The sequence below is a fragment of the Spea bombifrons genome, chromosome 2 (assembly GCF_027358695.1).
Source record: "Spea bombifrons isolate aSpeBom1 chromosome 2, aSpeBom1.2.pri, whole genome shotgun sequence".
Classification (NCBI taxonomy): domain Eukaryota; kingdom Metazoa; phylum Chordata; class Amphibia; order Anura; family Pelobatidae; genus Spea; species Spea bombifrons.
Window position 1 is genome coordinate 120,664,155 of NC_071088.1, and position 27,127 is coordinate 120,691,281.

General features: G+C 39.6%; 2 protein-coding genes across 2 annotated transcripts; one reads left to right on the forward strand and one right to left on the reverse strand.

Moving 5' to 3' along the window:
* Positions 1–2,624: 2,624 nt before the first annotated feature.
* ARL11 (ADP ribosylation factor like GTPase 11) lies at positions 2,625–4,880 on the forward strand. The gene is made up of 2 exons (XM_053456309.1): positions 2,625–2,764; positions 4,011–4,880. The coding sequence occupies exon 2, from the start codon at positions 4,019–4,021 to the stop codon at positions 4,544–4,546; it is 528 nt and encodes a 175-aa protein (XP_053312284.1). The 5' UTR covers positions 2,625–2,764; positions 4,011–4,018; the 3' UTR covers positions 4,547–4,880.
* A 9,872-nt stretch (positions 4,881–14,752) lies between these two features.
* On the reverse strand, positions 14,753–21,036 carry EBPL (EBP like). The gene is made up of 4 exons (XM_053456307.1): positions 20,787–21,036; positions 19,464–19,533; positions 15,755–15,893; positions 14,753–15,308 (listed from the first exon to the last, which is right to left on the reverse strand). Exons 1-4 carry the CDS (start codon positions 20,988–20,990, stop codon positions 15,068–15,070), a joined length of 654 nt encoding a protein of 217 aa, XP_053312282.1. The 5' UTR covers positions 20,991–21,036; the 3' UTR covers positions 14,753–15,067.
* Positions 21,037–27,127: the final 6,091 nt, after the last annotated feature.

Consider the following 27,127-nt stretch of genomic DNA (forward strand, 5'->3'; position numbering starts at 1 on the left):
AGTGGCTGTCTTTGGCAGACGTTAGTGGCGAAGAGTTAAATATAGGAAAACACATTTGAGGACAGTGATATCCATATTTGTTGCTGAGAATAAGGTGTACTGAAAATAGTCACACGGAACATAAGAAGTTCAGGGAATTTAGTAAAGATCATGCCTTTATGGGCTAATTGAAGTCTAATAGATTCCAAGCTCTAGATACTACCTGGGGTCTTCCTCAGGCATATTAGTCATGAAAGCTTGCAATCTATTATACTGCATATAGCAAAAGTATCATATTTACCAAATTTGCTGTTTTTTTCCATGATTAACATGATACAACATCAGAAGTATATGATGTCCAATGTGATACCCAACTGTCCTCTTTATCATTGTCTTTCTTTGATTAGACCTAACCGTGTCAAATGTGGCTGCAATATTACAAGGTTGAAAGATTTAAAGATAAAGGTTTTAAAAGATTTAAAGTGTTTTGAAGTTCAAAGACCATATATACATGATATATGTAGAGGTGTAATGCGGTATCTCTTAAATACATTATTAACAATTATTTTCCAAGTCAATAATCCAAAATACAATTTGAGATGATAGCTGTCTTTGAAGGCTCCACCTCTAGTTGTGCTGTCCTACAAGGGTTAAAAGGATGTATGAATTTACATTGTAAATAAGAAAAGTATAATAGATAACAGTCAAAAGATATGGCTGGGGATAATCAAATTAACTTAGGTAATGTGTTACTCATTAATGGTGCTGGCAAAACATTAATTATACTAACTAGTAGAACATTTATTCATTCCCTTGGATGTTTGATTGCTTAAACACAATGCAGACACTCTAAGACGCTTTTATCGTTTCCACAGCAACCTAATGCCTGTTTTAATATTACATTCATCAAAAGCGGTGGAACATCACCTTTAAAATAAAGCCATGGAGATTGAAAGAAGCAGTGGCGTTAATACGATGCCTATGAAGTACAAACATGATATGAGACACAAGCACGGCACAATGATACAATGAGGAGTCCAAGGTATTACAATATTTGAAAATGTGAAATGAATAAAAGAGGAAGTAAACTTTGCATTTATGTAAAAGTATAAGACATAGAATTAAGCATTAATCTAGGGGCATCGTGGCTGCAGGGGATCGCATCCAGTAAACAGAGCTGGGCACAAATCCTTGGGAAATACACAATAATTCATGAAGATACAGAGTTATGGATTTAGGGTAGGGATGCTTAGGATGTTGAGTTTAGGTAGAGCTGCTTGACTGGGCATGAAATATCACTAACGTATACAATATTCTGGTTAGTATAGATTGAGCACGAGACGAGTGATATAGTCTCTTGTAAGCAAGCATCATGGGATGCTATAGAAGTAGGCCATCGGGCCTATGTGGAGAAATCTGCCAGAAAGATTTTTCTCCCGGCCTCCCACATTTTTCTTTGTTTCAGATTAAGATGATTAGCATTGGTTTGTTGAGTGGCATTAACACATGCAGCCAAGTGCAGAACTTGACATGGGCAGGGTTCCTGCTGAGTGGAAAGTAGTATGTCCACAATATGTCTATGTCAGCACTATGCCACACCGTCATCACCTTAGAACGTTAGAAAGTTTCAATACAGCTTAATGACCATATTGACAGTGCACACGTTAAAGTGTTTCATGAAGCAACTTGGGATCAAGTTATCCGAAAGCCAAGCACTATAACTACGTCCCATGCTTTTCTGAGATTTACATTGAAGATGAGCAGTGCTGTACAGTAAAATGTCGGCCCGCTCCACAAGCTGTGTTGAAACTCTGTTGCAATGTATGTATCTAGCCCCACAAACTGTGAAAGCCAGTGGAAGTCTGCTTGCCAGGGGTTCCTCAGGTTAAGCCAGTGTTGGCCCAAGTCAAGAAAGAAGGAGTACAAGCTGGAGCAATGTCGGCTCGATCTCATACTGGTTTTTTAAATTTTGATCCTACAAAGCATCCATATGTGAGAACTTAGTGCTTGGCTGAACACTCTCTGATAATAACAAATTTTAGGACTTCACCTATGAACGTCAGAAGCCAGAGCCAAACAATATAAAAAAAGACTATATAGTGTTCATGATGCCCGTAACATCTGACCAGTCAGCAATTGACATCAGACCTACTGTCAGTTCCAAAATGGTATCTGACTGATTCCTGACTCAGAGTCAAACACCAAAGTCAGAAGCCAGATGCTATTTTAGAATGGAGAATGACGCTGACTTGGTCAGTGATCAGATGTCGTAGTCAAGTATCAGAATCTCAAACCAGTTACAATATTTTGTCTTCTGACTCTCATAGCTGTTGATGTCCTAAAACGAACAGCGTCCCCTTTCCACCCATTTATGATTAATGGGTCCACAATCAGAAAGCAGCATTTGTTACCTGACTCAAAACTACAATATTTGATCCATAGTTACAGTAGCTGAGAAACCAAACAGGAATATTGTTCTCAACTATAGCCTAGATACTGTTTACCTTTCTATGTCATTGTTATTTCATTTGAAAAACCTGTTTGGAGAAGTCTGACACATGCGTTCTAAAAAATCTATTGAGCTGACACAATATGCAAATAGTAAACTCTGGGAGGTGATCGTATTGGACACGGAATAAATAGCACTTCCTGAGCTGGACTGCATTACTTTATCCTGTAGTCACCAAACTTCTGCTTTCTGGGAAACTCTTCTTAAAGACAGGATGAAAGACAGAGCACAGAAACACTGGTCTTTCAAGGCAAAGGAGTATAGGAATTAATCAAGGTAAGCAATCATTGCCTTTTTAACTGTATTTGTTTCATTTAACACTTTTCAAATGTAAAATTATAAGGAATATTATAAGACATTCTTCGTGTAAGTTAATTTCAAAAAGAATCTTCATCTTGCGTTGTGAAGATTAATTCAGCAGTAGATTACCACCAGCATGGACATAGACATCCTTGTGCTTTAATTCTGAAAAAAAAGTGGTGTAAGTAACTACTGGGTTATCGTTGGCCTTGTTCCCATCTGGTAGAGCAAATAGTTATCCTCCTAGTGTGTCTACAAAGGCATGACAGGGGAAGCAGACCACAGCCCGTTCTCCTTTGGATCTACATTCTGTAGAACTTTCCGCTCACCTGCAACTCTGCTATATTCATTGAAACTCAGAACCTTTTGCAAAACGCTGAAGTGCTGTTGGTCAAATCTGTTCTTAGTGTTTAATTTTGCAGCCGATTTTTAGGTACCGACATTTAAGCCGAAATATATCTGTGAATTAAATTATATTTTATATGTAAGTAATAATATCAGCCAAACATTTTGTTCAATATAAAACAACTCCCTCAGTTATCAAACCATGGAGACTTTTATAAAATCTATAAGGTTATTACATGGCTAGCACTATAATAACTTGGACTGTAACAGGGTATCAGACCACAAATGGACACACGGGTTCCGAAGCATGATCCCACATGTATTTTTAGTTCCGTATTCCCTGTTATTACAATTATCACATGCTATTTATATACCTCGCTGATTGATGAACTTATCATGTGTTACTAACTTGCACAGTTAAGAAGAGGCTTTTTCATCCTACAAAGTGTTACACAATAGGCAACCCTTCGTGCGAGGCTTAACTACATCTCTCAAAAATTTCACTTAGCTATTGGAGATAATTTGGAGAATATAAGAAGGATGTTTGCAAATTATGGGACATTCAATAATTTAACATCTGAAGAGCTACTGTTGACAACTCGTTATATATTGAACATCAGCAGGTGTTTTGTGGTGGTCAAGTAGCAGAAGTGGTAGATGGTAATTTAGGTATGCATGAGGCAGGTCTATGGCTATCCAGGATATAAGAGAAGGACAAACATTTAGGAAGATTTTAGTTTTTAGAACACTTAGCCAAAATACATGTTTATGTAGTGTATGTAATGTTCTATTTATGAATCAAATCCCCATTAGACAAGCTAGCAATCACTTGCTTGAAAGGATTAACTACATTTTTGTCCCTCTTTTCTTTTTAAAGACGTCATCATGGGAGGTCAAAATTCAACACACAAGAAGCAAGCAAGAGTTGTGATGATGGGTCTGGACCTTTCTGGAAAATCAACTATTTTATATAAACTTAAAATGAATCGTACGATGGAGACTTTTCCTACTGTGGGGTTTAACGTGGAATCCTTAGAAATGGCTAAAAATATGTCAGTAACCATTTGGGACGTTGGTGGCCAAGACAAACTTAGATCGAATTGGAAAGAATATCTCGAAGACACAGATGCCCTGATCTTTGTGGTTGACAGTTCAGATACAAGCAGACTACCAGATGCTAGAGCAGAGCTACAGACTGTCCTGAAGGATGAGAATATGTCTGGAGTTCCATTCTTAATTCTGGCCAACAAACAGGATGTGCCTGGTGCTTTGTCTACAAATGAACTGTTACAAGGTCTCAAGCTGGGAAGCTATGAAGACAGAAGTTGGGAGATTCAAGGCTGTAGCGCATACACGGGAGAAGGTCTTGCTGAAGCCATGAGTGCAGTGTCACGTCTACTAAAAAGGGCATAAAACTCCAAATGGCTGTTTAATTTTATTTGTGGCTCTTTCATATATGTAAAATATCCATCAAAATACCGTATTCAATCATGGTTTACAAGCCGGTAGATGTTACAGGTTTGAGACTCTGGGAGTTTTACACATTTCATCGTATAATTATCTACATGGATTTTACTTGAATAAGCCATGTGTTATAAAATGATACAGAAAAAAGACGATCTAAACTCCAGTGAGTTTGTTTACACTTCTGCTATATGATGTCAACATTATGTGTCATACTGTGGTATACATAATTTTTGTTAATGAGTTAATAATGAGTAATTAAAATTGCATTTAGTTATGTTTACTTGTGTTCAGAACATGACATTGATTAGCATAAGGGATGTTTTCCAAAATGAAGGATGGCATCTATCAGCAGGCCCAAACAGCCCACTAACAACAGCACATAGGGTATACAGGCATTCCACTGCACTTTGGGAAATCCAGTACACCAAATCCTTCCACATTCAACACCAACTTGACATAACACAGAAAGCATTCAGCCTATGCATAAAGAGAGAGCCATATCCAAGGCTCTTGGCACCTAGGGCAGAGATTCCATCACATGATGATGCCACATCCACTTCCGGAATTGGCTGAAAGGGCAAGGGCATTGGTGGTGCCTGGGGCAGCTGCCCCTCTTGCCTCCTGGTAGAAATGGTCCTGCATGTAGGCCTAACTGAAAACTAACTTGAATCAAAAGCAGGCTATAGAAACTGTCAGCCTGGTCTTGGCTGAACTGGATTTCCAGTAAGAGTTAATATTTAACTTGAATATATTATGGCAGGGCTTGCCAACCAGTTACTCCAGCTGGGTTGGAGTTTGAGTTCAGCGCGTGTTCCAGTGCAGACATCTTTAGTGCTCAGAATGATTCAATATATCTTTCCATTATATCAAGCGTTATTTCATGAATGTATTATTGAACTAGAACTTTCGTGTACTTTAGGGCCATAATTGCCAGTAATCATTTTAAACAACAGGAGGGTAGAGTTGCTTATTGACAGCAATGCTTCATTGACAAAGCCTGTAGAAGTCGGCTTCCAAAATATATAAAAACTGTAAAACCTCAAGGGAAGTAATAACAACGTTTCTCTTGTTAGTCTTGTATAAGAGAACAAAATGTTGGAGCAAGTCAATCATTTTTGTTGTTAACTACAGTTTCCCTTCCCTATTAACCTTTCTCATAGAGACAAACTCAGATTTCTTAGTAACCAGAGATCATGCTATACTAAATACTCACAGCGGCTCCTGAACTACAACCCCCATCACTCTTAAACAGCATGCAGTTAAAGGCTCATAAAGAATTGTGTGTGTTATAATGTAGCTAAACAACATGTATAGAGCAACACATGTTCCACCCCTGGATTAGATGTGAATGTTGATTACAGATGTATGTCTCAGCTCCTTACTTTAAAAGGGCCAGATCCTCTTGTGCCCCCAAGAGATGAACCACTGAAGTCTTCAAGTGATCTACTTTCATATGTATATTACGTATGCATATAGCTTCTTCCACAAAATCAAAATATCCCTTCAGATATCCAGCTAAAAATAAAATGACTGCACCGAGTGTTATGGGTTCACTTGTAATAATTGGATTGAGCATGTTTCCATGTGATTTTATTAGAAGTCATGTTACATGCTAAATGTATGACATCTCTATACTTTTCAAAGCCCCTAGAATATGTTGAAAGACTAGGTAGAACATTTGGGCAGAAGTATGGGATCTTTGTGACCCTCGCCCTAGTGCAGTGTTTTTGTTGTTGTAAATATATTAATACTTAAAACATCATGTAATATGTTCATCTAATATACCAGAAACAGGACACACTCTTCCACCTGCACTCTTTTATTTCATCCTCTCACTAAAATGTCCTAGCCTACGGCTGGTGGGTGTGGGAGTAATTCTAGCCATGGGCATGGGCCGGATACGGGACTCTTCCACGATTCACTCTGCACACTTTTTAGGGTTTTGTTTAGTGCTTGTGTAACTTTATCTGGAACAATGTTTTTTTTTTGTTTTTACCGCTAAAAAATTCCACAGTGAATCCGGGTCCATGAAGACTGTACTTTTGATGGCGGTGGTGAGGGGTGAGTTGTACCTTTTGACTTTTTGACTAATCTGTTATGATACAAACATACAGAGCAGATCTCTCATATTTCTGAAATCTTATGTTACAATTCAGCACACTAAAGAAACCCACGTACTGGTGTTTATAGATTAAGCAATACATACGGTACTTTTTGGAAAACCACTTTATTTTAGTCCTTCCCTTTACAATATTTCCCCCTTTTGTTACTGTGGGCTACCTCTTCTGGGGTATGAGAGGATCAGGCCCTCCGAATCAGGGAGGGATGGTAGGGCCTGTATATTCCTCTATTAGGAGAGCAGAACATTGGGGACCTGGTTTCCACTGTGGTCCTACCTCGACAAGTACCTCGAGCTTCAAGGGTAAAGCTCTCTTTGAGATAAAAATAGGGCAAATAAGGCTGCGGAACCCATTACAATGTTGGAGAAACTTTTTTTGTTAAGCTGATTTTAATACTTAGCATTTTGGATTGTTACCCAGACCAGATTCTTTAATTAGCCACATACTTTAAATTGCATTCATCTGTAAGTTATGTATTTATTTCAATGGGACCTGTAGTCACAGCTTGTTCTAAATGCTACTTTGTTGATTAGTAATGCTGAAAGTATGAGTGAGTATAATTACATGTGTAAGCTTTGGTCACATTAGTCACAGAGTGCTGAATTTCTCTACTAATCACGCTGAGATGGAGCACGTGTCACACAGTCATTCCAGAGTCATAGTTTGTTTTATTATTTTATTCATATTATTATGTATTATATACATTATTTATCTTATATCATGTTTTATTATACAATGTTCTCAGCTAATCTAATTCCGCTGCCGTATTTTAAGGGAACTGTCACCTCCATGCCATTTACCATAAATGTAGTTATTAAAAGCTCCCTTTGGTTTGTCCTTTTTGATCCTCAATCAGTGCCATTGTTTTGGATATACTTGGTTTAAAATGTATTTTGTACAGTAGCAAAAGCGGAGAAATAAGGGGAAGGGGAAGACTAAAGGGGTTTATAAACACCAGTATGCGGGTTTCTTTAGTGTGCTAAATTGTAAAATACAAGATTTCAGAAATATGACAGATCTGCTCTGTATGTTTGTTTCAGATGATTGCCTCTTTGCCTCGTGAGAGACGTACGTTGATGGAGTAGAAAAATGACCCCAAACAGTATATTGGAAGAATTTCATATACATTTGTTTCCAGTTCATAACAGATTGGGTTCTGTTACCTTTAGGTCACAAATTACTGTTTTATTGCTAATGAATACCCGAACACAAACAGTGGCATCCATGTCCAGACTGGATATCTGGCACACCAGGCAAATGCTCGATGGGCCACTGGACCATAGAGCCCCATACTCACCCAAGGTGCCTGCTGCCGCTGGCTGGATATGCCTGGCCGTATGCTATATGAGCATTTATGTCGTTAGGTGTCCACTGGCCTTAAAGTGGCCTTATTATCCCAGCCCTGGTGGCATCACGAGAAATCCTATATCCCCAAATGTATAGGGATTTCAATTGGGGTTCTGAAATTCCCCAAATGCTTTTTCTACTACCCTATTGATATTCATATCACTAAAAATTGCTGTATTTAAGTTATGAATTGGGTGAACTGAGCTAAAACAGAATTTCATTTTGTTTAAATTGTCGGGTATCATATCATATTTTGACTCATATGGATCTTAAACATTTGCAGAGTAAACAACTGTATGAGCAAAATATAAATGTGTACTGTCAGTAATGAAGGCAGGAAATGATATACATGTTCTTGCATTCCTTCACATATTTAATGATACTTCCCCTTTTAATATTTAGTCCTAGAACTACAGCTTAGCTAAGCAGGCAGGCTCATATTAAACAAAATAAATCTCTTGGTGATTTTCCTTTTTCTCTTGATTTTCCTTATGGTTTCATTTTTTTTTCTTTTGCTGGTCTAGATAATCCCAGATCACATTTTAAACAAAGCTAAGTAAGGGGTTTCTATCAAAGCAATGCCCTTGTGGTAATGGTAGTTTTCACATAAGTGGAACTTAAAAGAGGTTAGCGTGTGTGGGAGAACAACTGCCCCCACATATCCGGTATATCCCACCCCAGATAGTAGAGTTAAACAAGGACTCATCTACTCATCATCGTACGCCCATTGGGTATCATTTAATGGCAACCCCTAGACCTTGTCCACACACGGTGCTCAGGAACACAAGAGAGACGCATAATGTCAGATCAGAAAATCTCATTAGAGGTCAACAAGAGGAAGTGGGGGAAATGTCTGGGTAGGCAGACATGGTCTTACACAAGTGACTTCTTACACAACAGTAGATTATTTGAGGTTATAACACTATAACTCACTTCCACATAACCGCCTGCTTTCACTCTAGCTCAAAGTTCAAGAAAAAGCTCAAAACCCACTTTTTCAGTTCATTTCAGCTACAACATTATCTGCCACCAATACAACTCTCACTGTCACCTATGGCGCAGACAGTCCCTCAATCCCCATACGTCATGTTTTTCTATCCTCCGTCCCTTCTAAAGTGCAAGCAGGACCTCTTTACCTAATCGGCTTGTCTATCAGTTTTGTCAGACCCTTTACATTCTCATTTGCCGTGCCCTATTCAATAATTTATTGGTAAATTTCACAGAATAGGAAATGTGGAAACACAGGGTTCTGTATAAAAGTGTTTATGCAAAGATCCCAAAAAATGTTCCTTCCAATGGAAGGATCCGATCAGCAGGGATAGTCCATTGGTTGGAATACTGGTAAACTAATAACAAAATAAAAGATTATTAAATAACAATATTGCCAAAATAATAATAAAAATGAATAAATATATAAATAAATTTATTTAGCCTTCAAAAATGTATAATATACTTTTTATTTCCAGGGCTGAGAATGGTTTTAATTGTCCCTAAATAAAGCACCTGAATGTGGCAGGTTATGTTCAGAAGCTAATAATAACTTTTTATTAGGTGTTGCAGAATCACATGGAACACATTATTTCACGGTCACATGTCTGACAGTTGGGTGGATTAGCATTGCAGCTGCAGTTCTAGTTTATGTAATTGTGTACGTGTGTAATAACTATTTAATATCAGACCTTACACGTCAGGAGGAAATTTTACTGTTGTGTAACCTGACAATGATGCGTTACATCAGATATACACAGTTTAAGTGCATCCATCTCTGTCCCGGGGTAATGGAAGCATAGAGTGTTAGTGTAAACTGCGGGTTCAGCATGGGGCATGGCATTTATGATATACTGTATTTCCTCCCCAAATGCCTCTACTCTCTATGCCTCTTCTTACAAGCTTGCAGTGCAGTCATATCAGAGGTGTGTGATATATAAGGGTCATGTAGGCCATGTAGATCCCAAATTACACTGGGTTCATATAGGATCCAAAATCTATATGTAAACTCTATTGAGCGATCTTATGATAATAGTTCCTTTCGCTTGAAATAATTAGATTTTTTTGTCATTGAAATGAAGTAATTTATACTGTTTTATAGATTTGATGTTTTATAATAAATTTTGGATATACAAATCATGTAATGAATAAGATTTTGTGATTTGTATACTTTAAATCATCGGTTTTGCTCTAGTTATTGAAATGGAATTGTTCATATATTTGATAACATAATGATTTTTTACAAAAAAAGAGCACTTACCTGAAGTAGTCTTTCTCCTGCACTCTTCCTCTGCGGGATGATTCTTGCCACTGATTGGCCACTTGAAGCTGTCAATCAGTGGCAGGAAAGTATTCCAATTGAAATCACCCAACGGCGGTGTTCTCCGAGCCTGCACCGGAGCGGACTGTCGGTGAATTAGAATGTTCCTCCTGCGCAGCATTTAGCTGGGTGGGCCAGGAAAGAGGCATATGGGGGAATTGTGCAGACCCTTACGAAAAAATTACTGCAGTTTTTCTGAAGTAATACTGCAGTTTTACTGCATTTGTACTTCACTGTACTGCAGTTTTACTGCAGTTATTTTTGTACAACTGTAGGTTTGCAATATAAAAAAAAAAGTGCGGTAAATGTGCAGTAATACTGCAGTACAGTGAAGTACAAATGCAGTAAAACTGCAGTAAATGTGCAGTAATACTGCAGTAAAAGTGCAGTATTGCAGTTTTTTCATGTCCAAAAAACTGCAGTATTACTTCAGAAAAACTGCAGTAATTTTTTTTAAGCGGAATCCCCCATCTACTTGCAAAAAAATTAAAGGGACCACATGAAGCTATCAGATGCATTAAAGTGCATATGATGACTGGAGTGTCCCTTTAACATGATGATAACAAGACAACATACTGACCTTTGTACTTACAGATAATGAGGCTAAGGCACGGCATCGTGAAGAAATTTCCAGACTGCCAAGGTATGCATTAAGAAGCAGAAATATAGACTTAAAATGCTTATAAACAGGTGTTTATGATCACAGGCTGATGTAGCAATTATAAATGTAATTATTTATATAAAGTGCCTGTGAATCTGAAGGAAAGGTGTAATCTTTTAACGCGTTTCACTCTAGTGGAGGGTGAAACGCGTTAAAAGATTAAACCTTTCCTTCAGATTCACTGGCACTTTATATAAAGAATAAGATTCCGAACTGAGCAACTTTCGAAAGTGCGGGACTTGAATTTCTTCATATTCAGCTTTTATTCTATTTATTATAATCTCATGTAAAAGCACATACAGTTATTTATATAGCGCCATCATATTCCACAGTGCTGTATAATGACTAAACAGGACATAACAAACAGTGCATAACAATTTGAAAATAATGTAAAGAAGGGCCCCGCTCAAACAAGCTTACAATCTAGAGGTTAATGTTTTCACTGAATGTCTTATAGTCTATATGTATGTTAAAATGGAGATAAGTGCATCTGGTTGGTGTAGTAGTTGCTACATACTTGATATTATGTACAGGTCATTTACACGGCGATGATAAGATGTTTGTCATGTTAGAGATGTATGCGTTACCTGGAGACTAAGGACAAAATAATTTTAGACCCAGATATTTATTTAGTAAAAAAAAATAGTTTACCTTTACAAGCTACTCAACAAAGGCGCGTCTGAAGTGCCAGAATCTCAAAGATGTACGTGTAAAAAGCTTACAACCTGTTCGCTTGGCATGATGGGAGTTGTAGTCCACATGGCTGGAAGGTCACAGGTTCTAAATAGATAAATGTGCACAATAAACGTTGATTTTTTTTTATGCTTAAAACTTTGTTTTAGCTAGAGATATAGCAACGTAAGGTGATGTTCCCCCAAATTTATTACAACTATATCCTAGGCTGGATCTAATGGTACAGCTTATTCCGGATGAAGAAATATGCAGGAAGTGGTCAACTTGTGATAAGTCCTGCATTAAAAATCTTGTTGAGAAACCGGCGGTGCTTGGATGTATGTAACAATAACTGTGTTACGGTAATGATTGAAATGTAACCCGTTATTGGAATATGGCAGTAATGGGGGAAAAAAATAAAACATTTACAAATGTCAGCAACTGTACCTTATAATAATAATAACATCCGATGTGATATATTTCATAGTGTTTGAATTAGTTATAAGAGAGGTAAATAACAAAACACAATCAGGTCTTACTTCCCCTAGCAAGAAGGATCAGTCAGGTGATCCTGCTATTGTTTCAATAGGTCGTAATCTTATCTCGTAAAATCCAGTAGTTAGATGGTGCTTTGCCTCCCTCTACCTCACCCCAGGCTCCCTGCAACCCATCATCTTGTCCCGAGCTCTAACCCACCCGTCCCTCTGTTCCTTGTCAGTTGTAGTACCTGCAACCACGGATACCTGATTACTGCTACAGACCCCTACAGACCCCTACTGCTGGTAACTTGGCTCATCTGTTTGGATTCTATCACTCACATCCACTACTTAGATTACTTAAAAGGAATAAAATGCTGTATACAGACGGGAACTTTCTAAAGAAGCTGCCCCTGAGAAGCTTGAAATATTAAACCCCTAACAGTCCATCATAAAGATTGTAGTGTTGTGACTTGTGTAGTGTAGTGACTTGTGTAGGGACTTGCCAAATATGCTAACCAGATTGCTCTCATAGCTGTCCTGATGGAGATCTTGACTTGGCATCATTTAAACTGCATTGAGAGATACCAACACCGGCTGTCTGCTGCCCCTTCTGCTGTCGGGATATGACATCACATCTTAATGCTCCACTTTTAAAGGAAGCTAGGGGCAGAAGGAAACTATGGAGGAATGTGCTGACTCGGCATAGCCCTCCATATTGGTAATGTTATGTGGGGGGAAACAATGATCTCCCTTCTAACTGGACCATCGAGTAATTAGTGTGTTGGAGTAATTGGTGTCACAGGGAGTCTGATCACCAAATAGAATATCAGCCATAACATACTGGAAGCAAAAGCACCAACTGGGAATTGTATACACCCATCAGCAGGTCCTTTAAGTCCTGTAAGTTGCAAGGTGGGGCCTCCATGGATGCATCCTGGTGCCTTGTGTTCTCCAGGTAAGCAACCCACACACCAGGCCAACATGATTCATCAGACCAGGCCACCTTCTACCATTCCTCCGTGGTCCAGTTCTTATGCTCACATGCCCATTGTAGGCACTTTAGGCAGACAAAGGGGGTCAGCATGGCCATAAACTGCGAGGCACTGTGTGTTCTGACAGCTTTCTATCAGAACCAGCATTAACTTTTTTAGCAATTTGAGCTACAGTAGCTGGATTTGACCACCCGAACCAGCCTTCACCCACCATGTGCATCAATGAGCCTTGGCCGCCCAGGATGTTGCTGATTCACCGCTTTTCCTTCCTTGGACCACTTTTGAGCTGCAGTTTTGGAGATGCTCTGACCGAGTCATCTAGCCATCACAATATGGCCCTTGTCAAAGTCACTCAGATCCTTACTCTTCCCCATTTTTCCTGCTCCTAACACATCAACTTCGAGGATGAAATGTTCACTTGCTGCCTAATATATCCCACCCACTGACAGGTGTCATGATAACACGATTATCAGTGTTACTGTCAGTGGTCATAATGTTATGGGTAATCAGTGTCTATGATGGCGCATGTTAACGCTGACAATGTTTTTCTTCTCTTTCTCCAAAAAAACTCATCCTGGGGCTTCAGTAAAAAGTCACCAAAATATCACATCATATAGGTGTGATATTTTAAGAGACTTTCTTTGCTAAGCACATTTAGAAGATTGTACATGCCAATGACAATGAAGTCTGTTACTCCACAGACTTTCATTAGTCAGTGTCAGAGCTTCGGTGACAAAGACTGAGCCATTCTACTGTCTACCACCAGGTGTATGATAAGGAGCCAAGGTGTTTGTGTCATAATTTGGGCCAAGATAACAGAGCTGCTTGCAAACATTGTGTAACTATGTGTAACATTGTGTAACCATAAAGAGAAAAAAACAAAACAAAAGGCACACAACATTTTGAAACCGATACTCGTTATAGATGCAAACTTGGTGGTGGTTCCCCTTAAACTGGGGTTCGAAATAACCTGCAGCATTTCTACTGACATGCGGATGGTCCCCAGAAGATACGATTTGTTGTGGATACAGACAATAATATCTGATGTCGCCCTACCTTACTTCTAGCACATTAAATATATTTTTTTTGCAACAAACTACCAGCCACAATTACCAAATGGCAAAACAATCCAGGATGTGAATTGCTGAATTGGGCTATTACATTGGCATTTAATTTACCCATTAATATTTATTATCCACCATCCATTGTGGTTTTAGTTACTAAAAAAAATAAAAAGAAATGCAATAGAATAGTTAGGTAGATTTTGAGTCTGATGGATAAGTGGAACAGCCTTCCAGCAGAAGTGGTAGAGGCCAATACAGCGAGAGGATTTAAACACAAATAGCATAAAGCTATCCTGAATCAAAAATGAGAGCAAGGCCTAAACAGCTATCGGGAAGGCAGAGAATGTTTAAAAACTTTTGAGCTGGGTCCGGGGATTTATGAGTTCTTCATGGGAAGTCATTTGCTTTCAGGAGCAACGATCACATGGATTTCAAAACGAATATCTATACACATTCCCCGGTAATGTGCACACACAAGAAAAATATTTAGGCAATTAATAACAGACTCGTCACCAGCAAATTGTAAACACTTTATAAAAATATAAATTATATCAACTACGCTAATTGGCAAATATTTCCCAGAAGGGGGAGGTAGCTGAAACCATGATTTTGCACATTAAACATCCCCTAATGACATACACATCAAAACAGATTGTGATTATTAAAATGTACTTTCCCCAATAAACAGCTCTAAAATGCATTCTCCATTATTATAAAAATAGCCATTTTCTGATGCAGACGGGGAGTGCATCTGGCTGCAATGTGGCTGAAAGAACTTTTATTTGATGTCACTCTCCGCACGCATGTAAGTGGCTTTCATTTGTTCATCTTATCTTCTTTCCGGGGTTTCTCTTGCCAAGATGCATTTTTTCAAGCTCAAGCCAGGACTGCCACAGTAAGAGAGCGGGGATAATGACCCATATGCCATTAAAGAACACCAGGTACACCCACATATAAAGCCAATTGGCAGTATTTAGGTTGGGGCTACCAATTAGCCAGTCTGGACAGAATGTCATCCATCCTCCATATAATTCACATACACACAATGTTATTTGTACAAAGTGCCTGAAAAAGAAGGGGGGGAAAATATAATGGTTATATAATGTATTCTCCGTCCCAGAATCTGTTACACTTCCAAATACTAGATAATTATCAATAATTATTATTGTGCGAGGCAGCAGAGATTGTAGCTATGCATCTAAAACTCCTTCTCCTATATCATAGAATGTGTTTAGAATATCTAACTGAAACAGCCAAATCAGTAGACATTACGATCTCAGTCTGTTAGATATAAAAACACACACCGTACACCCAAGTGACACATTATGGGAAGTGCTGAAATAGTCTTTTCCCATAACCTTTATATATGGGACTTATGGTTTTGAATGATAAAGGCAATGTTCACATTACACAAGCCCTTTATATATGCTAAAGACTCCATCACGGTGAATATTTCCCTTAAAACGTGGAACAGCTCTTTTTTGGCCATTCAGCTGATAAATTATCCTCACCTGTAGTATTTATCTTTAATGATGGCATAAATTAGGACTACAGCTAAAAGACCATCCAAGACAACAGTAAGGATTTCAAGGGACACAATTGTTGGGTCTGAGTGGAGCCACCGAGCATCTGCTTTTCCATATTCTTTCCCTAGGAAGCAAGAAAAATAAATACAAATTACGATAAATGGAAGTTGGGTCATAATTGTATTTTTTACTTCTCAATACCAGTTCCTTGACTGTTGATGCTCTACACAAAGTTATTGGAGCCCTGTATCCCCTTGTATTTGGTATAAAGTCTCCAAAATGTACTGCTTTTGCTTGGTGGCCTGGGCAGTGCCTATCACGGCCTTATAGATGGGCCCGTTTTGTTTTCTGTAGGCTTTTCCATAGTACAGTTATGAAACATTCTCGTTATGCTCTGCTTTGTCCTGGAGGCAGCGACCTCACTGTGCAATCACCAACATAAATGAGCACTGCCACTTCCATATGGTATAAAGAAACATCAGTATGGTGTCAAACCTAATGGAAATTATTATTTATTGTTTTATATAGCACCATCAGATCCCACAGCACTGTGCAACGGGTAAGCAGGACATGACAAGTAGTATATAACATAAATTGGCCAGAGCCGTAGCTAGCTCCTTTTGCAACCGAGGCAAAAATTGAAAATTTTGCCCCAGCTTCTTTTTTACAGATGTTATTTTATTTACACTGCCCATACATGCTGCCTTTACCCACACCTGCCCATTAACACATATACACATACGCTGCCTTTACACAAACCTGCCCATAAATACACATACACTGCCCTCACACACACCTGCCCATGCACGCTGCCTTTACAAACACACCTGCTCATTAACACGCATAACACGCATATACACATACAATGCCCTTACACACACCGCCTTTACAGACACCTACCCATAAACACACATATACATGTACACTGCCCTTGCCTTTACACACACACACATATGCACATACACACACCAGCTTACAGACACACAAATACTTACAGTGCCCTTACAGACCTGCCTATACACACACACAAACTTACAAACACACACACACACACTTATATACATATGTGTGTGTATATATTACACCCCTTTCTCACCATCTTCTCACCTTTTTCATCCTCCATCCTGTCATATGAGTGTGAGGTCTGTCATTCCAGGCCTCCGCTTTAGTGCTCCCTAATCACTATGCATTGGCTATTGTAGCAGAGCATGCGAGTACGACGTTATATCCTGTCGTCCAGCATAAGTTACCGACACATAGTGATTAGGGAGCATGGATGCTGAGGTCTGAAGTGCCAGACCTCGCGGTCCCTAACATTGGGCCAATTAGATGGGATTGTGATCTCTCCAACCACCCCTGCTCATTGGACACCACCTACTCAGACCAGCACTCATGGTTACTGGGTGTGCACTGCCCACAGGGGTGCCCGATGAGCAGGGCTGGTTGGGGTGATCACAATCTTGCAGCTGCCTCCGCACTCCCCTGAAGACTGGCCCAGCGGAGGCGGCCTCTCTGCTCGCCTCCTCCCCTATGGAATCACTACTGTTTATTTAGGGGCTTTGGGGTGAATTACATTGCTGGCAACCATGTGATTCACCATGGGGCCCCTAGAACACAGGAAAAAAATAGAAATCTGGAAAACATTAATAAATTAGCTCATAAAAAAATTAAATAAGTTTAAACATATAACATTTTCAGATATAACAGATATGGTACAACGTAATTCCCACCACTATACACTGACCTAGACATTGACGGTAGTGCAGCATTACCCCTATTATCAGACACTAAGCCAGACATTGATGTGGTAGGCCTCTGCCACAAAACCGTTTGCCTGTGCCATCGCTGCCCCTGAAGCAGCCTTCCTGTGCCGCCGCTGCCCCTGAAACAGCCTGTCTGTGCCAACTAGGGCTGGAACAACTAATCGATAATGAAAATCGTTGCCAAGGAAGTTCATTATAGATTAGTTGAATCGATTTTATCGGTTATAATATGCTCTGAAAAATACCCCTTGTTTTATAATCCGGTTCATTCAGTGTCACTTACAGCAGTTACTACTTACCAGTCCCTCCCTGCAGTCACTCGGACGATTGTCCCCACCCCTTTCTGCTTCCCAGTCCCTCCCTGCAGTCAGACTGATGATTGGCCATGCCCCTTTCTGCTTCCCAGTCCCTCCTTGCGGTCACACTGATGATGGGCCCCGCCCCTTTCTGCTCTCCAGTCCCTCCCTGCGGTCACACTGATGATGGGCCCCACCCCTTTCTGCTCTCCAGTCCCTCCCTGCGGTCACACTGATGATGGGTCCTGCCCCTTTCTGCTCCCCAGTCCCTCCCTGCGGTCACACCGACGATTTACCCCGCCCATTTCCTTAGTCCCGCCCATTTCCTTAGTCCATCCACACTGCTCAGCAACTCATCTATAATGGTAAGTATAAAAATTAATATTTAGGCTGCTGAAAGTTAGGGGAGGTGGGGGTTAATTTAGGGGAAGTTAAGGTAAATGGAGTGTTTAGGGTTAATTTAGGGGCAGTTATGGTTAATGGGGTGTTTAGGGTTAATTTAATGCTGAGGACTGAGAGTTAATTTAATTAGGTTAACTTAAAGTGCAGTTAGAGGTAAAGGGGGCAAACTAAGGGGAATCTAAATCCTGGGGGCAGGGATGATTAATTGGGGATTTTCAGCAGCGGCACCTATATAGTGGATGAAATCCTAAGTAAATGTTTTTGGTTTTTTTTTTTTTTTTGTTTTTTTTTTATGAGGCTAGGTTTTTACATATTAACACTAATAAATATTGCATTGTACTTATTAACACGCCTTCCAAAGAACCCTACTTGAAAGAAAACTGCATAATTTGTCTAAACATGTAAGAGAGGTATCAGGGTTGAACAATCATACAGTAAAAGGCTCTAGGCTTCAGGGTTTACAGAAATGTACATAATGTATAAATATGTCCTAACAGCCATGAACAAGTGCTTAGCAGGGCAGGGTTCAATGCCAGATAAGCAGATGTGTGTTTACTCTGTCAATGAGACACTCAATGAGACTCATGGTTTCGTGAATAACACAGTTTATGTAAAGGAACACAGTGGGCAGTGTGTTAACTACATTTGGATATTCACTAAAGGGAGAGCTGGCAAGAGAGCTTTCAGGAGAAAAGTGCATTCAACTCACTCGCTTTACTATTCATTATGAAGGGTCAAGAGGGTAAGTTCCTCCGGCAAGAAGAGCTGAGCCCTGTATAATGTATGTGTAATGTATAACTTAATCTGGGAGGAGGTTTTGAAGAAACATGACCGGTTCAACTACACAATACACAGGCCCACCAAGATTGTCCTGCAACAGATGCTCACTGGGGATGTCCCTAATAACGCATAGAGAAGCCATTGCTTCAGTGAACAGACCCAGTTGGAGATTGCAGAGTTTTTATTGAATAACAAAAGCTGTCAAAGGAAAGCCAGCAACCTATATCCACTCTGACACCACAATATCTCGGAGCATCAGTTCACAGATCTACAAGGGTTTCTCGTTCATAAACAGGATGGACCATTCTATGACAGGATTGGGAGGTCTAGAGGTCCACTCAACATTTATAATTAAATAGCGAGCGGTAATAACTCCCCATGCTTGTCATTGATAAACAAGGTGGACAGAACTTGTGATAACTTCCTTATAAACGAAGACAGTTCTATACTTACACAACGAAGCCAAAGTACTGTCAGATGTCGCCACTGTTCCTACTAAAGACAGGTAGACAAAAGGACCTTCCTGAAAAACAAAAACGTATTCCCTCAATATATGGCCACTTATTACATAATGGATTAACAATGAGGCGGTGTTTTCCCGTAACAACAAACGGAAAAAAAGATTATCGAGTCATCTGAGGAGCAACGTTCTTTTAACAATAATATTCAGGGACATCCCGTGCCAGTCTCTGCAGGCATATTTCTTTTTACACGATGATGGAGAGATCAAACTGGTCTAATACATAGTGTTTGCTAAAAGGGTAGCCATGCTTTTTGGCTCTAGAATCTGTGAAGGAATCTTACAGGAATGACATGTTAGTAAATAAATGCTGCCTTACATCTGACCTCCTGGCTGATATCTGAGCTGGTTCTCGGCCCGCTGTGAGCCATTGTGTGGACAGATATTTACGGCATATGCATATATTCTGAGCATGCAGCAAGGCTAAGTTCGGTGTTCTATATTAGGTGATGTCATTAGTGATGTCATTCCTGTGACAGCATCCAGGCTTCCTTAACCAAGGCCAAATTTTGGCAAAAGATGTTTGGTGTAAAAGGTGCTGTTTTCCAAGATATAAAAAATGAATTGCAAATATGTTGTGCAAATAAAACTTAGCGGGGTCTTACATTTTATTCTTTCCGCCGATGGTTTAAACTTGCATAAAACTAAAAGCTGTTGCACAATATGGAAAGAGCCTGGGAATTTAATAGTGCTGCAACGGTCACCAGATGGAACAGCACCTTTAATAGCATTCCAAATACCTTCACAGTTCTATGTACTAATTAAAATAAATTATATATATATATATATATATATATATATATATATATATTAAAAACTGCTTTAAACCGCTTTCCCCGCGGTCAGCCTGAAGCAGGACAGGGTTCAATGTCAGATAAGCAGATGTGTGGTTACTGCGGAGGCATTTGGAACATAAAGATAATAATCACGTCATACCGCCCAAAGAGTATTATTATTATTACATATTGATTTATATAGCAGCATCATATTCCGCAGTGCTGTACAATGTCATATAAGAGAATATACAAAGAATGCACATCAAGGCTATCCAGAAAGATTACATACATATGCAGATGGATCATCTTTCAGCACTTTATTCATTCATTTGTCCAGGCATTCATGTGTAGTAGCCTTGATTATATATATATATATATATATATATATATATATATATATATATATATATATATATATATATATATATATAGGGTAGTCAGATCTCCTGTCCCATAACCCCTATGACGTGGGCTACTCACCAGGGTGAAATGCACAATCGCGTCATAGAAGAGCCAGACCAGCGCCCACCTGTCAACGCCGGAGCACTTCGTGCCCAGACGCTGCGCCAGCACATAGCCCACGGCCAGCTGGGCAGCGCAGGCCGCTAGGGAGTACACAGTGACGGAGCTGACCAGGGCAGGCTCTGCAGCCGCCGCCTCCGAAAGCGCGGGACCCCCAGCCATGTCTGCAGCTCTGTGAGGAGAGAATGCCGGAGGCGCCGAGTGAGGCGCGGAGTGGTGTCACACAGAAAGCCCTCCTCCTGCCCGCGCTCAGTGGCTGTGCTCAGGATGTTCCCATACAAAAACCAGCCCCAAACCCGACCCCCCACCCCGCTGCCCGCCAGCCGTGTAAATACCCCTCCTCCCGGTCACCGGATAGAAAAGGCTGGATTACATGTATTTATTAACAAATCATCCGTTTTATATTTTATAGCAAATAAACATGAGCTTATTTCCCTTCAGTGGTTGTCAGAGAACTTCTATACCATCCAAGAGAAAGTCACATAAGCTTTCAGGCAGGGGAATGCTGGCTTATGCCTCAGGAATAAATCAGCCCAGTGTGTACAGTCTGCCAGTTATAGAAATGGCACAGAAAGGATCCAGCCAAGGAGTAGATAGGCCCAAAAACGTTAAATCAGGGCAACCCAGGAGGGGGCGGAGACTGACCTCCACTTCTTTGGAGACTTCTAATGTATTTTTTTAAATTCTATTACCTTTGGCACCATTATACATGCCCCATAGTATCTCAAACCATAGAGGCTTAATTAGGAAAAAGAGGCTTAATTTGTTACAAATGTTATAAAAAAATCTCTATTTTTGATATTGATATTTTTGAGTGGGTGCCGCGGAAAAAACTGAGGTCCCATAGGCATCTTTGTTACTAAACATGGGACTATGGGAAGCTATTTAGTGACAAAGATGCCTATAGGAAACTGGGGACATAATTTCTCACCAGTTTCCCATAGGCATCTTTATCCCAGCCTCTCACTGCCAACCATGCCCCTAGTTTGTCAACTTACCTGACTGAAGACACGCGCCCTAACAGTGCACTCTGCTGGGTTCCCGCTGCCAAACTTGCTCCACCCACCTCACTGAACGGGGCTGGCACCGCCCACAAAGGTCATTGAAATTTGAAATTGAATTAAGTCAGCCAGCGCCACTCAATTACATTTGTGGGTGGCGCCGGCTGACTCAATTCAATTTCGAATTGATGGGGGTGGCATTATAAGAAGCCGTCCCCATCGATCCGAAATAGAATTGAGTCAGCTGGCCAGCACGGCTCAATGACCTTCGTGGGAGATGCCAGCCCCATTCAGTGAGGTGGGTGGAGCAAGTTTGGCGGAGATCTGGCAACAGGGATAACTTAGGTGGGGGGGCAATTGCCCCCACTTGCCCCCTGTAGCGATGCTACTGATGGTGGCACAGGATAACTGCTGTCATTATCTACTGAGGTACGCGCCGACGGTGGTACAGCATAACACCTATCACTATATACTGAGGCACACATTAACGGTGGTACAGCATAACTGTTATCATTATATACTAAGGCAAACATTGATGTGGTGTAGGCCTACCACTTCAGTGTCTTGCTTAATAGGGATGCACCAAAACGAAAATTCTGGACCGAAACCGAAAATTCAGCATTCACTTGGCTGAATCCAAAACCGAAAATGACCCACCCACCTTTAAAAATTTTTTTTTTTTAAAAAAACAGTTTTATTAAAAGCAAATAACACACCAAAAATTGGACAAAACAAATTCAATAACAATATTATATACCGGTATATATGTATGTATATATATAGAGAGAGAAAAAAAATTGCTAATGTAATTGCTAATAACGTGAAAGGCGTTGGGCGCTGCTTTAGTGTTAATAGTGTTAATCAGCAATTTGGGGTGGGGCATATAGGGGGTATAAGGCATATCAGGGGGCAGATCGGTAAATAGGGAGGAATAAGGCATATCTGGGGCAGAGTGGCATATAAGTGGTATAAGGCATTTCATGGGGGGCAGAGTAGCAAGCCCTGTGTCAGATGTGCATAGCTGGGAGGCAGGTTGGCAAATAATGCATTTCTCTGAATCATACATTTTTTTAAATATGAAAAAATAGTTTAGGTGTAAAATTAATATTTACTAATAAAAACATTTCTTATAGGGTAGTCTAATATTAAGGATTTTTTTCTAAATTAATATTCGAATTTGGGTGTGGGGGGTCGTATTATAACCAGGGTTATCTTATAATCAAGCAAATTCAGGTATATTCAGATACCCTTATGCGTTTCTCCATTGGGTTTCATTAGAAGGGTCAATGTATGGAGTAAAACTTATTTGTGTGGATAGAAAAAAGAACAAAAGGAAAAGAGGAAACGGTAAGGATTAAGATCAAAGGGAACGTCAGGCGTTATGATAGTTCATTATGTCTGTGTTTACTTCAGGTTTAATTGATTTTATCAATGGAAAGTTGCATGTGATTACATTTTACTGTTCGGTTATTTACATTAAAATATATTTCTAAATGAAATTTGTTTATGTTGTGTGTTTGTGTGTAAAATGTAGCTGTTTTTTTTCAGCTACTATCAATAGACTCAGTAGATGGCAGTTTTTTGTTTTTGTTTTAAATTGAAAGAGAAAGGTTTTGTTACCATGACGATATGTCCTTTCTTTCCATAGAGTAAATGTATCAATGAAGTTGCACATTTGAAGTTCACTCTGTCACCCCAGGATAGTGGTTTAATAGTGATTAGGTACGCTGTAAGTTTAATAAGATAATGTTGGTGCTATTTAGTAAATAAAAAGTGTTTCCAAACCTATGCGCATGGTTCAAAGTATTTACATTTTTTATGTGGAGATTCTGGGTGATATAAAGATACAAAAAAAGAGGGGTATCTAAGAATGTAATGGAACAGGTGTCATTCAAAGTCTTCATTTAGTCCCAGGATTTACATTAGACTGTATCATTTAATGAATTAGGATACATTTTTGTGAAAATGTAGATCATGTTGGCTCAACAACCAGTGATTAGATAGTAAAGCCCATATAGCACTTTGCTGATTATTGGCTAATATTGTTGCACATATTTCACTTTGTTTACTTTGGATACATTGTGCTGTTATGGTGAATTCTTCTCAGTTCTAGGGCTTTATTATATCATAGATACTGAAGCATAGCAGGCAGTGCATGCAAGGCACAGTACATTCAGTTGACTTGCTACCAGTTGGACTGCTTGTTATATTCTGCGCATTTTGGTATTGACAAACCGCGATTGACAATGGCTGAAGGAGAATTTGACAACGAGCCTCCTTCTCTGCCTCTATACGATCGGGATGGCGATATACACATGATGACTCTGTCAGAACTGAGTTTGGAGATGGATGTATTTCCAGAGATGCCTCCAATTCCTCCAACTCCTCCATATGACCGAGATGGCGATATACACATGAAGACCGTGTCAGAATGGAGTTTGGAGATGAACTCATTTGCTGTGATCCCTCCAGCTCCTCATGAGCCTCTATACGACCGAGATGGCGACATCCATATGCTGACCCTGTCAGAGCTGAGCCTGGATATGAACAAATATTCTGAAAAGCCTCCAGCTAAAGTGACAGCAAAGGAGAAAATGGCCCGTTTCTTCAGGAGGCTGTTCAACCCACGGAGATGCAAGGCAAAACTCATATGCATTTGCGTTTGTGAAGTGGAGTAATATTCCTTTAAAGACCTGGGAGAAGTGGAACCTTCCCCGTGACCCAACCCCCCCGCCCCATTATCCTGTTCCCAAACCAAAAAGTTCTATTAAACAAAAATGACCAAAATGTGATTTATTCCAATGTGTTACATTTTTATCTTACCGTCTATCATTACTGATCTACAAAAGTCTGTTACATTCTTTTATAAATCAATGAGTTTGGCAGCGAGGTAATAAGGCGACCCCTAATTACCATGTGATGTCATAAGAACATTTTATGCAGACTACGGCTCTTTCATATGTATGTTTCTTACTGTAGACACAATCACTATGCCGGTTATAACCAATCTCATAGGCTGGAAGGACGGCTACAAAGGGGTGAGCGTGGACGTTTTATGGGGAAAGAGAAGATAAAGTTGGATGGCAAATGAATAAAGGGATGGATGGGATTAAATTCTAGGGGCAGAGGTAGAACGCCAAGAGAGGGGCACTCTGCTCTGGTTATACGTTTCCTAACTTCACTCCCACGATAGAAACCGATTAACTGTGAATCATAGCTATTCGGTGCATCTAGTCTGGCAGACCTTAATCAGTCCTTGCATACATCTTACATTCAGGAGTCATATGTCTATGCCAACCTTAACTTCCCCTACTGTATTACCGTATTAAATACTGGGAGCTGTTCCACATATCTGAGTCTTAATTCTACAGCATTTCTTCACACCGACTGAATGGTAAAACAGCTACCGTGATGTATAGGTGAAAGTGTTTTGCAGACCATTTCTTTCACACGCGATCTATACATGTATAATCCTGAACAGCGGCGCACAGCCCCAGTCCTTGAGGGCTTCAGTTTTCGGATAGCCCAGCCTGAGCTCTGAAATTTCCAACATTGACTAAATAACTCATTGGCAGCTCCCGAGGACTGGATCTGTGCAGCCCTGTTCTAGCACATGTATCCCTACGATGGGATTTGTAAGAATTTTGGAACAAAGGTCTCACAGATGGGCGACACACAGACTAAGCCTTCTAAAAGCCATCGCCAATGTATTTTGCAGCAAAAAAAAAAAAAAAAAAAAAGTGTCCCGGTTTTCATCAAGAAAAGTAGACACACACCATGGACTGATCTCTAGTTTCCCTTTAATTATTTCAATGCAAGGGGTGTGCTGCACACTGCAAACCATTAAGACTTTCTGCACTCCAAAGATGTGAAACTGCACAAAAGCACATAACACGATGGAATAGTATATAGTATTCGATAGCAGCTTTTTATTGGTTACAAAACCTAAGCCCATATACAAAACTAGGAACACATTTTGATGCCTCTTTTGAAAGAACATTTTAAGTCTATTTAAACAGAGTTAATAAAAAGAGAAAAAAAAATGCATTTTTTCAAACACTGTTTTGAAAACAAAGTGCAGCAATATTGGTTATTTTTTTTTTCCTTATAACTAGAAACTGATGCAAATCCCACCAAAAAAAACTTGATATGGACACATTAATCAAAAACTAACCAGATAATCGGTTGTTATTGGAGCCATAAACATTTTAGAGACTTTGGGACCCCCAACTAGAAACAGAAGAATTATTTCGTAGGAACATTAAATGGGTTTTGTAGGGGTACTAAACCTATCCTTGCAAGAAATGTTCCTTACCGAAAGAAAATAAAAGAAGAAACCTCTAGGCTGATACGGGATATATCATCGCACAAGTTTCGGAGGTTAAACAGTAAAAGAAAAAAAAAAGTCTAAATCAAGCGAGGCTTCATCACAAATGTGACCATATCAAGTTCCGCCAAACTTCTTTTTTGAAAGTAAAACACCACATTTTAATTTTTTTTTTTTTAAACTAGAGTGTGAACGGGATGCGGTTACGATATGAAGTTTCGACTCTAAAACTCTAGGAATGGGGGAAAGAAAAAAAGGCACAATGAACTTCAACTCTCTTTTTTTCTATGTGCATGAGAGTTGAAAAAAAGTTTTGAGCCACCTTAAAGAGAAATTTCTTCTAAAATTTATAAAACCTATAAATATTCAGAGGCCAAACCATTATTAAAACAGATTTCTCTAGCAAGTAAAAATCTTGCAGTTTAATTATACGCTTGTATCCAATTTGAGATACAAGACAATCCCCCACCACCCCCCTCTTTAAAGTGGCTCCACCGTGGCAGATACATATTGTAATGAATGCACATCTGCTGTGTTTGGGGAAAGGGAAGCTGATCCACAAAGCTTGGATGGCATCAGGCATAGTAAACACGACCCAAGTCCGCTAAAGTATTGTAATGTTATCTAACCCTTCACATGAATTATATATAGAATATCCCACGCACGTAAAACTGCGCCATAATGTTACAGTTGCAAAACGCTCTTTTTATAGGCATCAGTGGAACAAAATATTATATTAGATATCCATCTATCCAATACATAATATTTCCAGTTCCAGAAAGCAAGAAATATTCAAATATAACATAATTTCACCATCTTGCCAAATTGTCAACAACTTCATTGGCATGAACCTGATTTTGGTTGTTTTCTTTAGCATGTAGGGGTAGAACACAGCACTGTACAGCTGAAAAGCAAGCGTATTGCGCCATTACCAATCAAAAACCTAGAAGTAACCAATTCAGGAGACCGGG